Source organism: Glycine max, chromosome 9, assembly GCF_000004515.6.
Source record: "Glycine max cultivar Williams 82 chromosome 9, Glycine_max_v4.0, whole genome shotgun sequence".
NCBI lineage: Eukaryota > Viridiplantae > Streptophyta > Magnoliopsida > Fabales > Fabaceae > Glycine > Glycine max.
This window is the reverse complement of record NC_038245.2, coordinates 11,665,193-11,689,524: the sequence shown is the minus strand read 5'-3', so window position 1 is coordinate 11,689,524 and position 24,332 is coordinate 11,665,193. Positions and strand designations below refer to the sequence as shown.

At 36.4% G+C, this 24,332-nt stretch overlaps 3 protein-coding genes across 3 annotated transcripts; 1 reads left to right on the top strand and 2 right to left on the bottom strand.

Annotated features, from left to right (window-relative positions):
• Positions 1–3,879: 3,879 nt before the first annotated feature.
• On the bottom strand, positions 3,880–5,496 carry LOC102664459 (protein MAINTENANCE OF MERISTEMS-like). The gene is made up of 3 exons (XM_006588011.2): positions 4,850–5,496; positions 4,129–4,746; positions 3,880–4,046 (listed from the first exon to the last, which is right to left on the bottom strand). Exons 1-2 carry the CDS (start codon positions 4,961–4,963, stop codon positions 4,219–4,221), a joined length of 642 nt encoding a protein of 213 aa, XP_006588074.1. The 5' UTR covers positions 4,964–5,496; the 3' UTR covers positions 3,880–4,046; positions 4,129–4,218.
• LOC100809255 (uncharacterized) lies at positions 5,120–5,979 on the bottom strand. Its single transcript, XM_006588010.1, has 2 exons — positions 5,638–5,979; positions 5,120–5,521 (listed from the first exon to the last, which is right to left on the bottom strand). The coding sequence occupies exons 1-2, from the start codon at positions 5,977–5,979 to the stop codon at positions 5,120–5,122; spliced, it is 744 nt and encodes a 247-aa protein (XP_006588073.1).
• Positions 5,980–22,268: 16,289 nt separating this feature from the next.
• LOC102664064 (protein MAIN-LIKE 1-like) lies at positions 22,269–23,541 on the top strand. Its single transcript, XM_014761594.2, has 4 exons — positions 22,269–22,619; positions 22,733–23,125; positions 23,227–23,371; positions 23,495–23,541. The coding sequence occupies exons 1-4, from the start codon at positions 22,269–22,271 to the stop codon at positions 23,539–23,541; spliced, it is 936 nt and encodes a 311-aa protein (XP_014617080.2).
• Positions 23,542–24,332: the final 791 nt, after the last annotated feature.

Below are 24,332 nucleotides of genomic sequence, written 5' to 3'. Positions count from 1 at the left end.
GATATTACGTGCATGATTAAAGTTGTAATTCATATTAATAATTCACGTGATAAAAATTATATTAGTTATTACAATAAATTTTAATTTTAATTAAAAAGAACGTTGAAATTACTTAAGGAAACTGCACTTAAAGTTTAGTTATAAAATAGGTGTGTAAAAATTAAGTTTTCTAATACTATAATTAAGTCAAGAACTTTTAATAATAATTAAACTCACGTTGAATAAAGTCAAACTCCAATTGTTTTTTAGGAAAAATCTGCATAACTTATTTTGATGCTATTATCCTTACTCTTATTATTATAAATAAATATGTATTGCGTAAGATACACTCACGAGTGACAAGAGTATAAAAGCAGCCAATAGAAAAGAGCCACGTAATGAAGAACATGAAAACTTTAGCCACAGAACAGAGGCCCTTGCTTTGCATTCCCTTGTAAACAATTTTCATAAAAAAGTGTGCCTAGCCTGTTGTGCAAATCGCCACTGAGACTGGCTCCATTGCTGGTCAAATCGCCATTTACAGTGGCGAGACCACTGGAATCGCCAATGGCAGTAGCGTTTTTGCTGCCACGTGTTGTACGTCGGAGTTTCTCGCCAGTATCGTTGGCGATTTACATGTCTCTTACGTAAAATAATAGACGCATCGTGTAAATTGTTTAAAAACAGACTCATTGTGGGAAATAGTTTTTAAAAAGAACCCCATTAGGGCAATTTGCCTCAGCTTTACAACTCCTAAAGCCCACACAAAAAATCTTCTAAGATTTCTTGGTATCCTTATTGTCCATATTTTTCTTAACCCCTCCTTCCATGATCTCGTTGAAACTAATGCAATAAGCAATTGTAACCTTTAAAGACCGATGGGTTAAATTTTACAAGCCAACAAGAATGATAAATATATGATGGAACACAACAGAAAAACCCATAACAAAATCAAAGACATTTAAGGTATTGCATTGTCGATCCAATAATAGAATGTACTTGCTAGCCCTTTGTATATTGTTAAGTTATAGATTCATGGAAGGGAGGGATTTGTAGGGTGTAACAATGTACGTTAGTAAAAAAATTAAGAGTGAAGAAAGGTAGCTGCAACACGGTCAGAGGAAGAAAAAGAGAGATTAGTGGAAATGTAATGCGAAAAGGAAATGTAGTAAAACGGGGCTTTATAATAAATTTAATTTTTAAAATAAATATTTTGAAAATTTTTAAAAATTTCTCTGAAATAATTTTTTTTCTAATTAAAATGGAATTATTAAAATTTTCAAAATATTTTTAGCCTACAAAGCCACTGGTTAGCCCTCTTTAGGCTACAAAGTTTTTTTTTATATCGTTTTATATCTACAATAATTAATTCCCAAAAAGTTAAAATGATTTTTAATTATTCATAATATACTTCCAACTTAATTTTTAAAATAATTTTGAACACTGCTATCTATTTAGTATTTTACTATTCACTTTTTTTTTTCTAGAGACATAATGGACATTTTATCATTTTTGGGCCTCACCTCAAAATAATTATTAAAAATATAAAATGAGTAAATGATGTCCATATTAACACAATTACATAAATCAAATTTTTGAAATTTTCATCAAAGTTTCCGTAAATAAATACAAAATTAAAAGAAAAAAAATCAATTACCTAAAAGTGAGTGTTATATTGAGCATGCATTAGTTGCATTTGTGATGTACATTTAGAGTGTGTTTGGATGAGGAAATTTAAAAAAATTTGAGAAATTTTAAATTTAAATAATTTCAAATACTTCAATTGAAATTCCTTTTATTTTAAAATTTTTGTGTTTGAATAAAAAAAATTAAAATTGTGAGAGTGAAAGAAAATGAATGCAAAGAGAAGAGAAGATATGTTTGGTGTGCTTCCAAAAAGAAGAATACTGATGCGGTATGGGGAGTCACATGGAAACTAGGACACGATGGTGTACACCACCACACTCGACCACATCATTCAGTCAACGGCATAAGTCATGACCCAAGATAGTGACGACTGCTCCCTTGACTGGCGAGTGCAATTCTATGTGTCTCCTTACGCTCACACCCGATCGATGCTCCACGAGAGCTCAGAAAGTGTTTCTTGAAGAAGAGGATTATCGGTGTGAGGGAAGAAAATGAAGGTTATAAAGGAAATACGCGAATGTTTTAGAAGATTCTTCTATCAAGAAGAGAATTTCAATTTCTCACCTTTTAGAAAAAAAATTGAAATTCAACATTTTTAGTTGCTTAAAATTATGTTTTAAAATTCCAAAAATTTAAATTCTTCATAAAAAAAAATCCAAACAATGAATTTTAGATTACAAAAATTTAAATTCTATGATAAATTACTTTCTTTAGTTAAAATTCTTTATTTAAACGTATTCTTAATTTTTTTTGTCTTAAGTCAGAAACTATAGTGTCTCCCAAACTCATTGGATTAGAGACATCCACATTTAGTTTAGAAGTAAGTGATGATAATACTAAGTAAAATATACAATTATTTATGGAGTACTATAATCACTTACATTCAAAGCTAAAATTATGGTCCCAGCAAGAACAAAGCAAACCTTGTAGAATCATTGCTGTATAACTCAAACTAGCAGACCGATCCAACCAGAAACTATACCTATGATTGATTTGTTCAAGTCATCAGATCGGATCTGCTTTCAAAGTATCCTTAACATCAACAATCCATCGAATTAATTTAGCACAAATCGGATTGATTTATTTGATAGTACTTAAATTGCTAAATAAATTGGTACCCATCCAATTATAACAATAAACACGCAACACAAGAATAAGCATAAATCAAGAAGAGAGAAACGGAAGAAGAAGAAGAAAGAAATGAAAAGAAAAATCAATGCTTCTGTTGTTGCAATAGGAAAGAATGCATGTTATGTGATGAAAGAATGACGACTCATCTTATAAAGAGAACGGATTTTAGGATTTCAGAATGGGCTTACTATTGGGCTTGATTTGAGTTAAATATAATATGTAAAAACATGAGTGTTGCTAGGTGCACCTAGCATTATTGCTGGTGCACTTAATATTCTAAAAAAATGGTAAAATTGTTCTTGCTTGTTTATAATATATTTATAAATTGATTTATTATAAATAATTAATTTTTTAATATATTTTTTAGAATAAATTTGTTTAGAAGATGATATTAAAATACTTACTCAATCCCATTATAATTATTGTTTAAGGTTATTTTATACATATTAATAAAAATCAATAAATAGATAAAAGATAATAATAATTTTATAAAATTAATATTATCATCATTAATTTATTTTTTATTTTTATAATTAATCATATCATTAATATTATAAAGAATATAAAAAAATAATTAGTATTATATTAAAAATTAAAATACTAACTACTTTATAATACATTTTTTTACATGATCATTAGTATAAGAGGAAAAATAGTAATTATAAGAGAATTTAAAAATATTAGTACGTTATATAAAATAAGGATCTTAGATAACGAATTATGTCCATTTTTTGTTTAATTTTTTTTTCTATGAAAATATTAATTTATTTTTTTGTATGACCTCTACTCATGATGTCCATTTTTTGTTTAATTTATTTTTTTCTACACCCTTTTCAACTTCTTTATTTCAATTATATTTAAAATTATTTTTTATTAGTTGGTAAACTAAATTAACTAGACCATTTATAATAATTTGCGTATACTATAACTAAGTTAACTAGACCATTTTAATAACATGTGTGTATATAGACACAAATGGAATACACAATCAATGGAAACAAATAAAACTAACATTACTAATGAAAATAAATAAAACCAACAATATTCATGAAATGGGTTCATGTACAATATCTGTATATACATGGAATATCAATATAAAATATGTAAATAAACTACGCCTTATCCGTGCGCCGCCTGCGTCTAGACCTAACATATACTAGATGGTCCTGTGTCACACTCCTAGCCAACCTGAGGCATTCTTCGATCACCTCATATGTCGATGAGCCTGACGTGACCACCTCTAGACTCAGATGGCGCTCCAACCTCTCAGCAATGTCATCACAAACTTCCTGTTACATACAAAACAAACTGATTACACAAATTATTATGCAAATATTGAGGTAAATGATGTAAATTATTAGTATTACTTACCACTGAATGTCTAGGCTCCTCCACAGATGTTGACGAAGCTCCTGGCTCTGTCACGTGAGGGATATCCGTCTGCGGGGCCTGAGGGACGACTCAGGACTGTGGGGCATGACCATCAGACAGAGGATCTGATGTGTGGCCAGGTGTCATGAAAGGATGCGAGATGCAGAAGAACCAGTCCATGTAGTCACTGGCACACTGACCTGGCACAGCGCACACCTCACCTGTTGGAACGATATGATCTGAGTAGTGCATCCACCTGTCGTTTATGTCATCATACGAGAGCCATGAATCAACAGGAGGAGTAGGAATGGTCTGCGTGTATCCAAACTGCCACACGACCCTCTCTGGTCGGTAATAAATAGCAACAGGCCCCCAGCGCAAGAGACTGAAATAGCATGATCTGACGTGGAAGTCCCGGACCGATCGGTGTTCCCCATACGGGATCCAACAGACATCCGGAATTCGGAGTCGGTCCAGGCGCTCCCTGTACGCCGACGTACGAATGCTCTTCACAGTCTTCTTCATCGCAATCCACCTACACGCACGTGGAGAATCCTTGTTGTAGTCCTGATCAGCAGTGGAGTCCGCGACTGACAGAAAGTGCTCGTAAATCCAGCACTACAGATGTAACATCAAAATTATAAACATTAATAATGAAAGTGTAACAAAATTTAAAGTTGAACATTTTTGAGCCTGAACAAATAAAAAACATATTTATTACCTGAAGCAGTGTGATGTAACCACCAAGTTGTCGGCTGTGGCTGATACATGCATCGTTCAGCTGGTCGTACATATGCACCAGAGCAGCCACTCCCCAGGCGTACCTCTCCGTCATACTGAGGTCATGAAGGGCCTCCAAGTAGACAACATGCACATTGGTTGCACTCTTGTTAGCAAACAGAGTGCAACCCAGAAGATGAAGAAGATATGCGCGAGCCGCAGCTGTCCAATGACCTGCCTAGCATCGGCGTTCATATATATCACGTACCAATTACAGGCGTACGTACGGTCCACGACACTGGGCTATCTCAGCCTTGGCAAACTCTGTAGAGACCATCAATAAGTCCACCAACTTCTGAACCGCATCGTCCACGTGCAAGGGCTCAAAGGCGTGTAAGTCGCCAACCACGGGCAGATGGAGAAGCGAGGAAACGTCGTCCAGCGTGATGGTGAGCTCTCCCACCGGGAGATGGAAACTAGACGTCTCCCGATGCCATCGCTCCATAAACAAGGACAAAAGTCCCTGATCGCTAGTGTCTACCGAACACGCGATCAGAGGACTTAGTCCTGTACCAGCAACAAGTCCCTCAATGGCAAGGACAGGCCTGCCTAAACTATGGGCCTTTCTCCCATGAGAGGATAACTTCAACTCAGGACACTCCTGAATTGAAGTCTAAAGGAACACAAAATTCGTTAAAATCATCATTTAAAGGAAAACTAATTTCAATCATAAAGTGTAATTTACAAGTAACTAAAAATAAATATTATAAATACATCTCCCGTCCATACGTTGCAAGCAACGTGATTCGCATACTGGGTCAACACGGATGGGTCGCTTGGACCACCCGAAAATCCCTCATGCTCATCCTCAGCAGCCTCCGCGCCTGTGTCCGCAAGAATGTCTGCCACAATGTCCGCCATCGGGTCATCCAGAAATACATAAGCCTCAACATCTGACGCAGGGACCACTGGCTCATCGTGCGGTGCAGTCACAGCGACTCGCTGCCTCCATGCAGATGCGGTAGGCCGTCGACACTGCGGAGCATCATCGGAATCATCACAATCTCCTCTGCCCACACCTCTGTTAGTAACGTGACCTAAGGCACGACCTAATCCTCTGGTCCTAACCATGATCTGCAAATGAGTATCGCAAATTCAATCACCGATTTCATTCACTCAAATTTCATTGACTGAAAGTCGCGTATGCTGTCAGGCTTTCATTGATTGTATGACATGTATGTCAAGAAAGGCTACACATGTCAGGCTTTTATCGGGTTAGTTTTTATTCAGTACACTATATGATTGAATGGAAATTGATTATGGATCCTAATATTATTGATATTAGATGAACAAAGCAACCATTGTTGAGGATGCCATCACCTACATTGAACCCCGGCAAAATATTGTGCAGAGTCTCAGCTATGAGCTTCATGAAATGGAAGCAACATCAAAGGAAATAAAGCCAAAGAAAGAAGAAATCAAAAATTGGTTTAACTTCTACTCACGATTTTAGGATACAAAAAGAGAAAAATATTGGGTATTATATATAGGGTATGAAGAATGATAATTAACTTTAGTTCTCTTCAAGAAAAAAAAATATTGGTTTCATTTACTAAGAGAATTATAATTAGGGATGAAGAAGTATCTTTTAAATTTTTAGACCACATATATATTTAGTAAGAGAATTATAATTAGAGAATTTCTAGACCACATTCATTTTGAGAGTCTCAACAAAGCTTAGTCATTTTCAATCCATGAATTAAAACTAAACATAGAACCACATCATGATAGACACCAAATGAAGCCAAATAAAGCCTTATTTCATGAACTGATAGACACCAATGAATCAAGTTTGGCCCCAAAAGCTACTAACTTCAATTTTTGTTGTTTTAAATTTGTAGGTGAAATGTGATTATCAAATTAATGCTATATCTCAGAGAATCAGAGATCAATACTTCTGATAATAATGGAGATGAAAATTCTAGAGGACCATTTAATCAGGTTATAATCTACTTTTAATTCAGAGAATCACTATTTTCATATTTTCATCACTACCCTAGAGTAAGCAATGAGTTTCTATAAAAATGTTGCATTTACCTATCTTGTCTAACAATATTGATGTTCAGTCTGAAATAGAAATAAGAACAGGTTGCTATATCTCATGTATTGTACAAGAGCATTAGGATATTGTTAAATAATATGCTTATATGTCCTTTTCCACATCTTAACCTTTCAGGTAGTAAAAGTTGCAATCATTATAGGATTTGGATTAATTGTTCTCCTAACCCTCGTAAAACTTTCTCTCTAAATGTTTTCTATATACACTAATTGATTGTCCTTATAGCATTCTATCTAGAAATAATCCACATTGACCAATATGTTTTTGTTGACCAGTTCTCTAAAAAGCTAATAATGCTAGTCCTAAATATGTTGTGAACGTTTAAATTAAAGTTAGTAGTGTGACCACCAGATAATGAATGTTTTCTCCTTTTAAGACATGAATAATATTCAATGTCTTTGTTCAAAGCAGAGGAGGTTGGGCTGCTTTTTGAAGCAACCTACCATCAATTTTTTAAGAATGAAATGAGTGCAGGCCTTTGAGCTTTAGAGGGAGCAAAAGAAATTCATAGGCATTAGGCAGGTGAGTTAGGTGAAGCAATGATTTCCCATTTTCCTTTTTCTCTCAAGGATCAACTATTGATCAAGTTTTAGGGATTTGTCCTAATCATGTTACTTTTGAACTTAATTTGCTGAGGTTGTCTAGGCGTTTGAATCAGTTTTTTGATACCACATTCAGTTCTAAGTGGCAATTACATAAAAGGAAATTGCATATTCGCATTAAATCAAATTGAAACAGTAGATATTCTCCAAAATGACACTATTTATCAAATATTTAGCATACATTCAGAGATGATCCTAATAACCAAAATTCCTATTTTCAAAAAAAGCTCACAATGTATCAAATATTTGGCAAATTTTCAATTAAAATGAAGTTGTGAGTTTTACGGATCACCTGATGGCGTTGCTCTTCGCGGATGCCTCCTCGATGCACCACCGCAACAATGACAGCAACCTCCTCAACGAAGAAGAAGAAGAAGTGCTCTGAGGTGAAAAGAATGAAGCGCAAAGAAGAAGCAGCTGATGACGACGTGAAGAAGAAGAGGCGCAAAGAATGAAGAAGAAGCAGGAATAAGAAGCAGAAGTGGTAACGCGGGGAAGAGAGAGAGTCGAGGGTTATTTTTTTAAAAAATTACAGAGGGGCATTATGGACTTTTCACAACTATTGTTGGGTGCACCAGCAAAATTGTTGGGTGCACCTAGCAACACTCTAAAAACATTAGTCAAAGAAGTCTGATCCACTAGAGGATCAAACATATAACAAACACATAATAATCAATGCAAACCACCATGGCACACGTAAGCATATATATATATATATATATATATATATATATATATATATATGGGATCTACTTACTCTAGGAGTAAGTATTTAAAATTACTCTTAATCCTCACCTTTCATTTATTATTAATCTAACAGTCCAGTTTTATTTTCACTCTCCATTCACGTGACTTCTTTCCCCCCCCCCCAAACTTATGCATTTTTTTCTATCTTCCTTGTTTGTTCAACTCACAAAACCCTATTCATGTCCACATTTCACCTTCTTTATCATCAGAATTCATTAAATCTATTTTTGATTAAGCTAGGAGCCCATAATCCAATTCTCCATTATTGCATAAAAAAATTAAACGACTTTGCTCAAAAAAGATAAAATTCAACATCTACTCCCTTTGCAGCAAGAAAAAAAAAATAAAACTTCAGGAATAAAAGCACAAATTAATCATTAGAACCTAGTATTGTAAAAGAAAGAAAAATAATTGTGAAAATAAACATCAATTAATCAAAATAGTTGAGTGTTAGATCAGAGAATACTTAATTGAAGTATGGAATTTGCCATTATTAAAAGAAGTAGAAAAAAAGGTAAAAAGGAGTTGTGTTTTTTTTAAAAAAATGTTAAGAATATATTCAATAGAATTGCAATGAATGATGCGTGAGGTGCAAAGAGATGGAACAAATGAAAATAGTTGACTGGTTGTGTTATGATGACAGAGAAGATGAACAACGGTTGATTTTCATGAGCAAATCGGAGAAAGAAGATTAAGGAGCGTAGTGAGATTTTTGGGGAAAAAAGTGAGTTGAAAGTATGAATTAAATAGAATTGTTAGATTAAGCATAAATGAAGGGTGAGGATTGAGAGTAACATTAAACACTTACTCTTGGGGTAAGTAGATCCCTCCTCATATATATATATATGAAAAAAGGAAAGCAAGCATTCGGGTTGCTTAAAGCATCCCAACTATGTTGGCACCCTAAGAAAAGCCCATCACACACTTGCAAACCATAAATTTATTAATGAAAAGTAGAGAAACAAAAGAACATGAGGAGATCAAATCAAAATTCATGTTAGAAAGTAATAAACCTATACTATGGTAAACCCATATTGTTTCTATAGAACTGTCCAAAGGCAAAATTCAGGAAGGAATACCACCAAAAATAGCTAAGATTACAACAACATAATTGGTTAATCTATCCGCACAAGCAATTTTTCCAGTGAACACGAAGCTTCCAATGGACCATATTTGGATTGCATATGGCTTCAATCACCAGTAAAGAATTGCATTCAAGCCAAAATCAATACAAATGTTGAAGACTAACATGCTCTATGGCAATTATAGCAACAATTACCTCAACATCAAACACCTTTTGAATTCCTATGGAAAAAGCAAAACAACCCAAGGACTGACTAGAACTGATTCTAAAAATACCTCCACTACCTGTAAGGCCAAGGAATCCCTAGCAGCACCATCGTTATTCCCCTTCACCTAGCGCAAAGGAGGATGGCACCCGATAACCTCAACGATCTTGGGAGCTTTAGAAGGATGCCCATCAATGTTGAAGGCCTTGAACACCTCAAACTCATCAATAGAAGACCTTATAGTTGCTTTATTGGTTTTACCCACCAAAAAAACTAAGGAAGAAATAAGTGGTTTTATATGGGAAGAGTTGATAGGAATATTGTTGAATCTGTTTTGATTCCTACAGAACAAAATCCCCCAAATTGTGAAGGTAGTGGCTGCCTACTGAACCGCACGCAACTGCTTAATACTAGAAACATTAACACATTGACTTAGTAAAGTCTTAATAGAGGTAAGACCAAAAGATTTTTTAAAGATGCTTCCAAGCCAGGTCCAAAGCTCCTTTGCAAAAGGACAATTGAGAAACAAATGTAGACAGGATTCACCTTCCAAACAACACATATTACAACTAGAGACTGTGATACAATCTCTTCTACAAAGATGCTCATCCATTGGCAATTTATCATGCAATAAACACCAAAGAATGAACAATCTCGAAGGGGGGATAACAAATTTCCAAATAAGAGAAAAATATATTGGTGGTGCCTTGGCATGAGGGGACAAGAATGAGTAGGCCTCTTTTAAATTCAAAATAACATAATTTGATAGATTCCACATCAACTTATCTAGGTAGCAATAAGTAGGGATATGAATGCTTAAGATAGCTTGAGCTAAAAGGGGAAACTAATCAATTAGCAAAGGAGGAAGATTCCAAGCACCAAGATTAATGAAATCTTTAACTTAGGCTTGAAGAGAGGTCTAAACATAGGGAGGAGGGGTAAGTCCAACATATTGCCAATGGCCAAATCCAACCATAATTCCTTCCAAAAATGAATCGTAGCTCCATCACCTACCACCCATTTAGAATTAGAGAAAACTATGGGAACAAACTTCCTAAGAGAAGGTCATAAAGAGGACTTAGAATACTTTATTTTGCCTAGATCTACAAAGAAACTTTGTTATGAGAAAAGAAGCCCAAGAGCTATTACTGGATATGAACTTCCAAGCCAAACTCATTATGGCAGCCTCATTAAGGCGGTGAAGGGAGTGTAAACCAAGACCCCCCCCCCCCCTCTTTCAAAGGGCGACAAAAAAATTCCTAGGAAAGAATCACAATTTTCTTGGTGCAACCATCACCAAACCAAAAAAAAAATTACAAATACATTTATCTAGCTCTTTCAACAAGGAAACCAGTCAAGCAAAAGCATGAAAGTTGTATGAGAGCATTCCATAAATCCCAAAACGAACAAGCTAGACCCGGCCCATAAGAGACAACATCATACCTTTCCAAGTTGCAAACTTGGTCTTGATCTTATCAACAATAGGTTGAAGATAAACACGTTTCGGCCTTCCCTTGATGATGTGATCCTTACTAGGAGCGGATTACTTGATACAGGTTATAGAGTTTTGGTTGATGTCACTTCCAAAGAGGGAAGATAAGTCAGGATAGACACCATAGGGATTACCTTGATAAGTCCGAGATTGATTCAGCGAGGAACCCAGAGAGAAGTTATCACAAATTTATCAAATGTCAAAAGTTCCTCTATTGAAAATGAAATTCATACATATAGAGTATTTGAACAAAAAGATAGAAATAGACATGGGCCTTTAAAATAGTTTGGGCCAAAATTATAATGAAAAAATTACAAATAAATAAAAAAAGAACATATTTGGCATGGGCCTTCCAATTAGTCTAGGCCTTCATCAACAATTAATATTCTTAGTAGTGCCTCTACCTCTCGGCCTTCATCCTTCTCCACTTGTTGAAGGGTATCCACTGACTGTTTGGTCCTACTCTTGGTCATAGGTCCCTGTATTTGGAAAGTTTTTGGATTCTCGTCATTCCCTCCTTCTTGGAAAGCTTTTGCCCTTAAATGTTCAAAACCACCACCTGGTTCAAGTACCACTTCCTTCTTGTTCTTGTTGGCTTGCTTGGCATAGCTTTCATTCTTATTTGCTATTTGTGCCTTCACTTGGTCATGCAATCTTTTCACATACTCAACTTTAGCCTGTGCATCCTCATGTTGAGTCTCTTAGGGATTGCTTTTGTAAGTTGGCCTATTAGGCAATGAAGCTCCTAGAAGGGGATTAATTTGATGTTCTATGCCTCTTGAAGGTGGTAGTCCATGAGGAGTCTCCTTGGGAAAGACATCTTTAAATTCTTGCAATAAGGGTTCAACACTAGGAGAAACAGAAATAGTTAACCCATTAGAAGTTTCAGTAGAAATTTTACTGTCTTTGGAATACAATAGATATAGTGGCTCACGAACAAGCAACACTTTCCTCACTTCACTCGTCTTTACCAAACAATTAAATTTTCTCTTATGTGTATCACTTTTTCTCTCATGTGTATCACTTTTTCTCTCAGGTGTATCACTCTTTCCCTCAGGTGTATCACTCTTTTTTTTCCTATTCCTCATTGGTGCCTCACTCTTTTCTTTCTCTTGTTTTCTCTTTTCTCTCATTCTGATTTGGTCATCACACACTTCTCTAGGGGATAGAGGTTTAAGAATAATCTTCTGGTCATGGTGCTGGAAAGAAATCTTGTTGGTGAAGCCATCATGCACTGCTTTGGTGTCATACTGTCATGGTCTCCCTAACAGTATATGAGTCGCCTCCATTGGAACCACATCACACAACACCCTATCATTGTATCTTCCAATTGTGAGACACACCTTAACCTGCTGAGTCACTTTTACCTCTTCATCTTCACTAAGCCACTGTAGTCTATATGGCTTAGGATGAGGCTTAGTATCCAAATTCAGTTTGGACACTAACCTGAGACTTGCAACATTGGTAGAACTTCCTCCATCAACAATTAAAGAGCAAAGCTTACCATTAATTGTACATCTGGTGTGGAAAATATTTTCTCTTTGGGTGTCGTCCAGTGGTTGCATCTGACTTCCGAAGAGCCTTCTCACCATTAGCATGTCACCCTGCATAGCTTCCTCCTCAAGCTCTTCTTCCACTTCTTCTTCTTCACTGATTTCAGATTCACTGGTGATTTCTCCATCTGCCTTCATGATCATGGTCCTCCTAGTTGGATAGTCAGAAGCAATATGTCCTCTGCCTAAGCATTTGAAGCATTTTATGTTACTGGTACCAGTGTTGGATGATGATGCAGAATTATGCTTGGTTCTAGCACTAGAAACTGCTGACTTTCCATAGGGACGAATGAGTTTCCTCCCTCATTCTTGGATCTGTTGGTCCAGTTCTGGTTGAAATTATTGGATGAGTTCCTTCGTGCTGCAATTTCCCTCTTCAGCTGTTGTTCAACCCAGGCTGCCTTATGAAACAAGTCATCCAATTCCACATACTCATGTAATTCAACATCTCTAATGTCAGGATTTAGACCATTCATAAAATGAGTCATTGTGTCTTTAGTGTTCTCTTCAATGTTGGCCTTCACTAGTGTCATCTCCATCTTCTTGTAGTACTCCTCCATAGTCAAACTTCCCTAGGACAGCCTCTGGAGTTTTTGTCGCATGGTTCTGTTGTAGCTAGTTGGAACATACTTCTCCCACCCCTCCTCTCTCATCATCTCTTCCACCAAACAAGGGCATAGTGTGAGAATTCAACTGTTGCTAACTTCACCTTCTGCTCTTCAGTATAATCATTGCAGGAGAATACATGCTCAATCTTCCTCTCCCAGTCAAGGTAGGCGTCTGAGTCACTCCTGCCTTTTAAAGGGGGTACATTGAGTTTTACTCCCTCAATTCTGTTCTGCCCTCCATTCGGTTCAGTCCATCATTGACCCTTTTATTCCCACCATAAGGTCTCCCAACATTCTAATTCATTTGGCGCTCTAATCCTTTTATTCGTCCATAGAGTTCTTCATTGTTACGGTTCAGCAAAAGTTGCATTTTTGTAGTCATCACGTCTAGTAACAATCGCTGAGATCCATTGAGTTGATGATATTCACCACCATCGTCACCAGTTCCTGCCATGATTAAGGAACAAACAATTAGCAGTAATTTAAACAAAGATTACAGGACCTCACCACACTCTACTCACGTGTTTCTCTCTTTGATGGTAGTTCACTCATGTTTAATGCTCTCAATATAGGCTTTTATATGATGTTTTTTTTTCACTCTTGCCTTTTACCAATCATTCCCTTGGATGAATCAAATTAGACGCACAAAGGTAATAGAACAAGAAAGACAACTTAATTATGGAATAGCAAATCGGGTAACAAACTAGGATAACAAACTAACAGATTGGATAACAAACTTAGATAACAAATTAGGTTAACAAACTATCAGATTGGATAACAAACTAGGATAACAAACTATCAGATTGGATAACAAACTAGGATAACATACTAGTAGATTGGATAACAAACTTGGATAACAAACCAACAGATTGAATAACATATTTTTTTGCTAAAATAAAACGCCTCTAATTGTCTCAAATTCGTGTTCAAAGATTCAAACACCCATTTCTTTTTTCAAACTTTCTGCATTTTTTTTTTTTTTGCTTTCTTTTTCAAAGTTCCTCTAGGATAATAGACTATTTTTGCCTCAATCAATTCCACTGGTCCAAATTCAATAGGCAATTGGGCAATTCGTTCAATAGTCAAACAAACAAATATGAGAAATTCAATGGCCTACTAAACCCTAAACCCCCAAAATTCTTCCAGTAAGTCAAATTGTCACCAAACATAATTTGTAACAGAATTTGAAACAAAATTCAAACAGAATTTTTGTTTTTGACATAAAATTTGGAAGAAACAAGGACAAGAACAAGAACGAAAACAAGAACACAAATAAGAATGCAACAAGGACGCAAACAAGTATGCAAACAAAAATGAAACAAGATGTAAACAAGAATGAAACAAGATGTAAGCACAAAACTGAGACACAAATGACAAAGGAAAAAAATAAAAATTGGACAGGATAGATCTGTAACAAGTGCCGAAGCTCTAATACCAGATGATGTGATCCTTACTAGGAGTGGATCGCTTGATACAGGTTATAGAGTTTTGGATGATGCCACTTCCAAAGAGGGAAGATAAGTCAGGGTAGACACCACAAGGATTACCTTGATAAGTATGAGATTGGTTCAGCAAGGAACCCAGAGAGAAGTTTTCATAAAATTTTATCAAATGCCAAAAGTTTCTCTATTGAAAAAAAAAATCATACATATAGAACGAAAAGATAGAAATAGACATGGGCCTTTAAAATAGTTTGGGCCAAAATTACAACGAAAAAATTATAAATAAATAAATAAAAGAACATATTTGGCATGGACCTTCCAATTAGTTTGGGCCTTCAGCAACAATTAATATTCTTAGTAGTGTCTCTGCCTTTGGGCCTTCATCCTTCAGGGTCTTGTTAAGTGTGCCTGCTACCATTTGTTGGAGGATATCCACTGACTATTTGGTCCTACTCTTGGTCATAGGTCCTTGTATTTAGGCGGTTTTTGGATTCTCATCACTTAAAGAGGGTCACACCAAGATACTGAAGCAGGATCGATCCTTATTGGAATCCTAAACTTAGGCAAAACATACAAGCTTTAGCAAGGGTGATCCAATCTATGCAAAATCTACATTTTCTCTTGTTGAGGTATTGCCCTGAAGCTTGACCACACTTATCCAACAAGCCAACAATGCAATTAATTTTAGAGATAGAGGCTTTGCAAAACAACATAATCATTTTCGTAAAGGGACTGAGTTGGAAAAACTTGCTTCCTTAGACCACAAATGGGGGACAAAGCACCAAAAGAAACAAGTCGATGAATGCCCCTACTAAGAACTTCATCAGCAAGGTAGGAAAGGATTGAAGACAACAAATCTCCTTGTCGGACCCCACACACAAGAGAAGAAGCTAACTGGTTTTCCATTGATAAGAAAGAAAAGCTTAGTTGACTTGAGGAACACAAAAATCCAGGAGGCAAAAGTAGAATTAAACTCAAAATAACTTAAGACATGAAGTAGTCCAATCCATGGTATCAAAGGCATTAGCAATGTCGAGCTTCAAAATCATATTACCACCAAAAGCCATATTGTCCAACACATTAACAACTTCAGAAGAGACACTAATGCTATCAAAGATAGAATCTTATAATGAAAATTTTTCAGAGCAATAAGCTTGTATTCCTCAGCTCAGGAAGCTTGCGGAGTCTTAGGTATAAGAATAACCTAATTAGAATTAGAGTTTGGAGGAAGCCAAGTCTGCATGAAAAATTAGGAAACTGAAAGGAACAAGTCATTACAAATAAGCTCCCAAAAATGTTGAAAGAAACAACCCCCAAAATCATAAGGGCGAGGAGCTCCATCTCCACTAATAGAGAAAACAACATGCTTAACCTCCTCAAGAGTTGGCGGAGCAGTAAGAAAATCATTATCTTGTTGAGTAACATGACAGTGGATGACCAACTTGACAAGGTTATTAGGAGAACAAACATTCGAAGAAACATAAATAGAGCTAAAATGATCAATAACAAGACACTCAATATCATGCTGAGAATCATACAAAACTTCATTCAGCATAAGAGAGGACATTTTCTTGGAAGCAATCTTGATTTTAGCAATACGGTGGAAGAACTCGATGCTTCTATCACCCTCTGTGAACTAGTTTAAATGACATTTTTTCTTCCAAAAATCATCCTAATAAAGCAAAGATTCCTATAGAGAATTAATAGCTTTCTTTTCCTGATCATGAACGGAATCAAAGAAGTTCAAAGTCACAATGCAAGACTGGATACTATCCACAATATCTTGAGCCTGTTGGACATACTAACTAATATCCCAAAAAACTCGATGATTCCAATCTTTAAGCTTCCTTTTGACAACTTTGAGCTTTTTCGTGACCACTTGAAGAGGACATCCAAAAGACCAAACAATTCCAAACATCATGAACAAGCTTATTGCAATCCGGATGGCGAAGCCACATCTTGTAGGATTTAAAAAAGGTTGGAGAAAGAGCAAGGACCTTTGTGCAAGGGCAAAAGAAAAGGATAATGATCTGACTGAGATAGAGTAAGAGTGCAACAAGCACTAGTGTCCCCAAAATAAATCCAATCTTCATTACAAATAGATCTATCCAATCTCATTTGGGTATGAGTAGTACCCCTACGACCATTAAACCACGTATAATTAATGCCACAAGTGTCAAAATTCAAGATGAATAAGATCATAACTATTAGTCCAAAGTCGAAAGTCATCACAAAAGTTTTTGTTGGGATAAAGACCTTCTGTCTTCTCGTGAGCCCCAAGAATGGTGTTGAAATCCCTAATGAAAAGCAGAGACCCTTTGTTCAAATCTTGAAGATTTTGAAGATGAGACCAGCGTTGACACCGCAAAACATACGAGTTACAGGCATAAACTATGAAGACAAAAACATTTGAGGTACTAGCATACACTACGAAGACAAAAACATTCTTATTGGAGTGAACAAAAGAAAAAGAAAACTGTTGTCCAAAAACAAAGATCAGAAAAGGGTCTACATTCATAGCACAAAGGGATTAGAGATAGATTTGAGATATCCCCTATCATTGCTAGCAAATAGCTTCAAATACAACAAAGATCAAAATCTTGCAGGAAGTTGAGAAGGAGAAATATGAGGCTTAATAATCACCAAGAAATTTGTTGGCTCAACAATCATGGCACATGTAATATGTGCGTGTGTGTGTGTGTGCGCGCGTGTGCATGCGTGCGTGTGAGAGAGAGAGAAGAGAGATCAAATTACACCCGTGTAATTTTGATAATTATTACACCATTTTTGTAACCTGATATAGAATGTGATTTTTATTGATCCTATCGTTAAATTATATCTATATATTGCTAAGATCATTTGAGTCAAATTTTGTCAAAGTTGAACAACAACAACAAGAAGAAAGTAATCAAATGATTCATATTTTAATATATTTTAAAATATTTATACTACGTTAATTTTAATCTATATGAATAAGGTAGTAAATGATTTTGGATTCATATAAAATTTTACATATATGATTTATGTGAAAGAAACTTTTAATCTAATGGTAAGTTTTAAGAAAACATTATTTAGTTAAAAGTTATAAAATAATAGTTGTCAAAGTTACACCACTACAATTTGATCTCTCTCTCTCTCTCTCTCTCTCTCTCTCTCTCTCTCTCTCTCTCTCTCTATATATATATATATATATATATATTATATTCATGAAAATATTTTGTGATCATATTATTTGCATATGCCTATAATATTTTGTAGTATTATTAAGGTTTTGAAGGCCTATACAAATGTGATTGTAATCGTAACCTAAGACCTTTATTTTATGATGTATGCTACACTTTTTGGAATAACAAAAATGAAGAAAAATGTAATCTCATTATCACACGTGATCTTTAATAATATTTTTTGGCCTAACAATTAATAAAAATATTGCTAAAAGATTTTGACAACATTTAAAAAATGTCGCAAAAATATATTAGTAAATTTATTTATATTTAAGGATATTTTTTAAATGTTACAAAAAAATTTAGTAACATTTTTACTAAGTGTTAGACAAAAAAAATATTGTTAAAGGTTGCATGTAGTAGTATCTTATTTTACACTAAAATCATGTATAATCCAATCTTACACAATCTTGCATTATAATGTCCTTTCGTGTACTCGTACAGCATTCCCTTTTCTCTACCAACCAAAGTCGTAATCTTTTTTCCATTGAAAATTTGGGAACATTATTACCCCTGCTTGTTCCTTTCCTAAATTGGTTTGATAGTGCTTGTTGTAAATTATCATGATATATCTTTAGTACCTAATTTATTATATCAAACATAATTGGTTGCCTTGTTTTCATAGAACATGAAAACAAACGCAAAGAAACTCAAAGCAATTAATTAAATTGGATAGGGACTACAAAGCAGCTACTAACTTACCTTCACATCAATGTTTTCCTCTAAACAAATTTGTCAAGGTTCAAAGTAAAAGTATCCTTCCAAGAGAAGTTTAGTGCTTGAAAGCATAACTCCGAATCCCGAATACATACAGGTGGAGGAAGCTTTGGCGGCAACGCAGAGGCATGAGGGAAGAGATTAGTGGTGGCGGCAGCAAGGTGCAATGCATTGCAAAAGAAGAGACCGAGCGGAGGGAGAGGAGAAAAAAGGTAAGATGCTAATATTAAAAAATAATTAAAAAATAATTGGGGGTACGAAGCAAAAAAGGGGTGAAAAAGCAATTGCCCATCTTATGGCTGAAAATGTAAAAGATAGGTGGGCCTCTTTTACATCTTATCATAGTTACATTGATTAGTACAGCTTATGGCATGACAGCCCCAAACGTGTTTTTCAGTTTGTAATGCTATTTTAGAGTATTGTCTATATACTATATAATATTTATGTTATTTCATAGGGGGAGTTCACATTTTTCCAAGATTTAAAATTTGAGGAAATAGTCAAATTCATCCTAAAAATGTGATGCGGTAATAAATTAGTCACTGAAAGATGAAAAACATAAATTTAGTCTTTAAATGTTTAAAAAATACGATAAATTAATTCTATCACAATTTGTGAAATCATTTTGTTATTAACTAGTATTATTCAAGGATTGATTTGATAATAAGTTATATTTTTCAAGAATCAACATTAAATTATAAAATTCAGAGACTAATTTGTTATTATATTATCTACAAGACTAATTTATCGTATTTTTTGCACATTCAAATACTAAATTTAAATTTTTCATTCTTCAAAAATTAATTTGTGAACGCTCACTTTTAAGAAATAATTTGACTATTTACCTTTAAATTTTTTGTAAAACATAACATAAGGTGACCTTATGAGTTGTGTACACCTTTTATTTAGAAGTTACAGAGAATTTATGTCACTGCTAGAAAGATTAGGATCGTGTTTGCAGTAAGGCAAGTGTCTTAGGTCCCCTTAAACATTAAGTGTTCATTGCTTAATAACAAGGCCCCTTTTAGAGTGCTGCTAGGTGCACCCAACATTTTTGCTGGTGCACCAACACTTGAGATGAAAAGCCCTTTATGCCCCTGGGTTATTTTTTAAAAAAAACGCTTGACTCTCTCTCTCCCGCTACTCTCTCTCTCCTCTTCGTTGCAGTTTCTTTTCTTCTTCCTCGCACAACTTTTGATTCTTCTTCTCCCTCAAAGCATTTGATTCTTCCCCAGAGCCATTCTTCTTCTTCCTCGCGCTACCTTTTTCTTCTTCTCCGTTTGATTCTTCTTCTTCTTCCTCGGCCACAAACAACGAAGCACGAGCAGCCACGAACCACCGTGAAGAGGAGCCGTGTTGCCGTGAAGAGGAGCCACGAACCACCGTCCACCGTCGAGGGAGCATCGTCAGCGTCGACCGTCGAGGTAAGCACCATTGTCCTTTCCGCCGTTGATGTCGGAGTAGGGAAGCTTGGAGGAGCTTACGGATCAGGTGATCAATGAAGTTGTGACTATTTACGGATCAGGTGATCCATAAACTATGTCTGAGTTGTTTACGGATCACCTGATCCGTAAACTACACAGACATAGTTTACGGATCAGGTGATCCGTAAACAACTCAGACATAGTTTATGGATCACCTGATCCGTAAATAGTCACAACTTCATTTTACAAATTATATCCTCTTTCAGGGATGAATTAGATTGATTAGCATGAATTATGATTATATATAGATGTATCCTCTTTCAGGGAATTATCGAAATAGTATATATTGATTAGCATGAATTATGATTATATTGAGATGTTGACAATTTTCTTCATTTAAAAAATTCCAAAAGATACCTAGTGCTTGTCAGAAATTATCCAAATATTCCAAACCATATATTGCTACTAAAACTAGTCTCATTATTACAAAGATAAAAATCACAACTAGAGAGAGCTTAAGGGTTAATTGCATCAGCTTCATCCTTATGGTTTGCTTAAGGGTTGGTTACGAAGTCATGCAATCTTTTATGCTCAAACCTATTCCTTTTCTCAATATAATCTTTAACATTGAGATAAATAACTAAGAAATAATTATAAGAAAGATTTGGAATTGATTATTGACTATAAAAAAAGCAAATTACTTCTTCATAGACACTTCATTTACGTTGACAATTGAATGCACTACAAATAAAGCTTTAATACTATGCACATATGCAGATTTCTCCCTGTCTCTAAAGGTGGATGATTAATGCTCTAATTGTGTAAGGATGGAAATTAATGTTTCATGATTTTATCCACTAGTCCCTGCTTATTGCTTACCAAGTATTGTATGCATTAGAGTAAGACACTCGAGCACAACCATGAAAAAAATAAGTACAAAGACCTGTAGCTCACGGGCTTTTCCATGGGCTTGTTTACAAAGACCAAGTATTTCTCCCTGTCTCTCACGGGCTTGTTTACGAGAGCCCTGTAGCTTTTCCACCAGTAGCATATGACTTATTTCATCCCAATGCTCAAAAGCCTGAGAACAAAGACCCGTGTGTTGCATCCAAATGTTCACCACTGCCTCTAGCAACTCAAGTGGATGCCACTCAAATATATGAAAACAAAGCTTCAACAACACAGAAAGGTGGGAAACAAATAGGAGGTGGGGGTGTAGCTGGCATTATCACTGCTGCTTTTGTTGTGCTTTTAGCTATGGGAATCTACTATGTAAAAGTCACTCGCCAAGCCTACATGAGTCGAGCCAGTAACAGTGTTCAATCTCATGCTTGATGTGCTTTCTTTAATCACATCAAAATCTCAGCTTAGAACAAAGCATAAATACTCTTTCACTTTGCCCAAATTCCTAAAAAATCGTTTCCTTAACTATATATATATATATATGTATCTCACTCTCTTATTTCTTAGCACTAGTTCCATCTCCCATTGTTTATGGTTAACAATGTAACTACGATTGTGATAGAGATTGATATCAAATTTGGATGTTTTCACAATTATCATAGACACATGTTTCCAATTTCTTACTAACTACTGAAAATAATAAGATAAATTCAATGTGAAGCAACATCAGATACAAAATAGCAGGTCTATCACAAATACTAACTACTGAAAATAATAAGATAAATTCAATTGTGATTGAACTCTGCATTCGAAAACTGGACAACCACATGTAATAGGTGATGAAGTTGGATATTCTATCTTCGTTCAATGATTTCGAACACACAAGTGTGTGTGCTTATTGATTTAGTCAACATATGAGACAGTTTCTAAAATCCTAAAGTGGCCTAGCCATGCTTTCAATGATTTTAATCACTCACTTAACCATGCTTTCAACTTATTGATGCATGTACATAATTCCCTTATAACCTCACTATCAAATTGCATCTGAGGATTGTGATTGAACTCTGCATTCGAAAACTGGACAACCACATGTAATAGGTGAAGTTGGATATTCCATCTTCGTTCAATGATTTTGAACACACAAGTGTGTGTGCTTATTGATTTAGTCAGTGATTTCAATGCTTTCAATGATTTTAATCATTTTCATTTGTCATCTGGCTTTGGTGGCTTTGTGAGACTCACGCATAAAATTTGAGAGAATGAAATGAGTGATGGATTTTGCAGTACTCATTTGCATATCATGGTTAGGACTAGAGGATTAGGTCGTGTCTTAGGTCAAGTCACTGGCAGAGGTGTGGGCAGAGGAGATCGTGATGATTCTGATGATGCTCCGCAGGGTCGACGGCCTACTGCATCCACACGGAGGCAGCTAGTCGCTGTGACTGCGGATCACGTCGATGAGCCAGTCATCCCTGCGCCAGATGTTCAGGATGACCCGATGGAGGCACCAGCTGCTGTAGAGGACATTCCTGCGGACACAGGCGCAGAGGCTGCTGAGGATGAGCATGAGGGATTTCCGGGTGGTCCGAGCGACCTATCCGTGTTGACCCTGTATGCAGATCACGTTGCTTGCAGCGTATGGACGGGAGAGGTATTTATAATATTTATTTTTAGTTACTTGTAAATTATACTTTATGATTGAAATTAGTTTTCCTTTAAATGATGATTTTAACAAATTTTGCGTTCCTTTATACTTCAATTCAGGAGCGTCCTGAATTGAAGCTATCCTCTCATGGGAGGAAGGTCCATAGTTTAGGCAGGCTTGTCCCTGCCATTGAGGGACTTATTGCTGGTACAGGACTAAGTCCTCTGATCACGTGTTCGGTAGACATCGGTGATCGGGGACTTTTGTCCGTGTTTGTGGAGCGGTGCCACCGGGAGACGTCTAGTTTCCATCTCCTGGTGGGAGAGCTCACCATCACGCTGGATGACGTCTCCTCACTTCTCCATCTGCCCGTGATTGGAGACTTACACGCCTTTCAGCCCTTGCACGTGGACAATGCGGTTCAGATGCTGGTCGACTTATTGATGGTCTCTATAGAGTCTACCAGGGCTGAGACAGCCCAGTGTCGTGGATCGTACGTACGCCTGCAATGGGTACGTGATATATATGAGCGCCGATGCCAGACAGGTCATTGACAACTGCGGCTCGCGCATATCTTCTCCATCTTCTGGGTTGCACTCTGTTTGCTAACAAGAGTGCAACCAATGTGCATGTTGTCTACTTGGAGGCCCTTCGTGACCTCAGTATGACAGAGAGGTACGCCTGGGGAGTGGCTGCTCTGGTTCATATGTATGACCAGCTGAACGATGCATCTATGAGCCACAGTCGACAGCTTGGCGGTTACATCACACTGCTGCAGGTAACAAATATGTTTTTCATTCATTCAAGCTCAACAATGTTCAACTTTAAATTTTGTTACACTTTCATTATTAATGTTTATAATTTTAATGTTACATTTGTAGTGCTGGATTTACGAGCACTTTCCCTCGGTCGCGGAGTCCACCGCTGATCAGGACTACGACGAGGCTTCCCCGGGTGCGTGCAAGTGGATTACGACGAAGAAAACCGTAAAGAGCATTCGCACGCCGACGTACAAGGAGCGCCTGGACCGACTCCGGATTCCGGATGTCTGTTGGATCCCTTATGGGGAGCATCGGGAGGTCCGGGACTTTCACGTCAGATCATGCTATTCCGGTCTCTTGCGCTGGGGGCCTATTGTTGTTTATTACCGACCAGAGAGGGTCGTGCGGCAGTTTGGCTACACGCAGACTATTCCTGCTCCTCCTGTCGATTCATGGGTCTCGTATGATGATATACACGACAGGTGGATGCACTACGAGGATCATATCGTACCAGCAGGTGAGGTGTGCGTTGTGCCAGAGGCGTGTTCCAGTGACTACATGGACTGGTTCTTCCGCATCTCCCATCCTTTCATGACACCAGGCCACGCATTAGATCCTCTACCTCATGGTCACGCCTCACAGCCCCGAGTCGTCCCTCAGGCCCCGTAGACGGATATCCCTCACATGCCGGAGCCAGGAGCATCGTCCACATCTGTGGAGGAGCCTAGACATGCAGTGGTAAGTAATACTAATAATTTACGTAATTTACCTCAATATTTGCATAATAATTTGTGTAATCAATTTGTTTTGTATGTAACAGAAAGTTTGTGATGACATTACTGAGAGGTTGGAGCGCCATCTGAGTCTAGGGGTGGTCACGCCTGGCTCATCGACACATGAGGTGATCGAAGAATGCCTCAGATTGGTCAAGAGTGTGACACAGGACTATCTAGTATAC

Bases quoted from the DNA above. Each gene is read 5' to 3' on its own strand.
- LOC102664459 (XM_006588011.2), bottom strand. From the start codon at position 4,963: ATGACGGAGAGGTACGCCTGGGGAGTGGCTGCTCTGGTGCATATGTAC. The intron at 4,747-4,849 runs GTAATAAATATG...TTACATCTGTAG, and splicing joins GTTACATCACACTGCTTCAG to TGCTGGATTTACGAGCACTT.
- LOC100809255 (XM_006588010.1), bottom strand. From the start codon at position 5,979: ATGGTTAGGACCAGAGGATTAGGTCGTGCCTTAGGTCACGTTACTAAC. The intron at 5,522-5,637 runs GTATGGACGGGA...GTGTTCCTTTAG, and splicing joins CGAATCACGTTGCTTGCAAC to ACTTCAATTCAGGAGTGTCC.
- LOC102664064 (XM_014761594.2), top strand. From the start codon at position 22,269: ATGGTTAGGACTAGAGGATTAGGTCGTGTCTTAGGTCAAGTCACTGGC. The intron at 23,126-23,226 runs GTACGTGATATA...TTTGCTAACAAG, and splicing joins CGTACGTACGCCTGCAATGG to AGTGCAACCAATGTGCATGT. The intron at 23,372-23,494 runs GTTACATCACAC...TTACATTTGTAG, and splicing joins CCACAGTCGACAGCTTGGCG to TGCTGGATTTACGAGCACTT.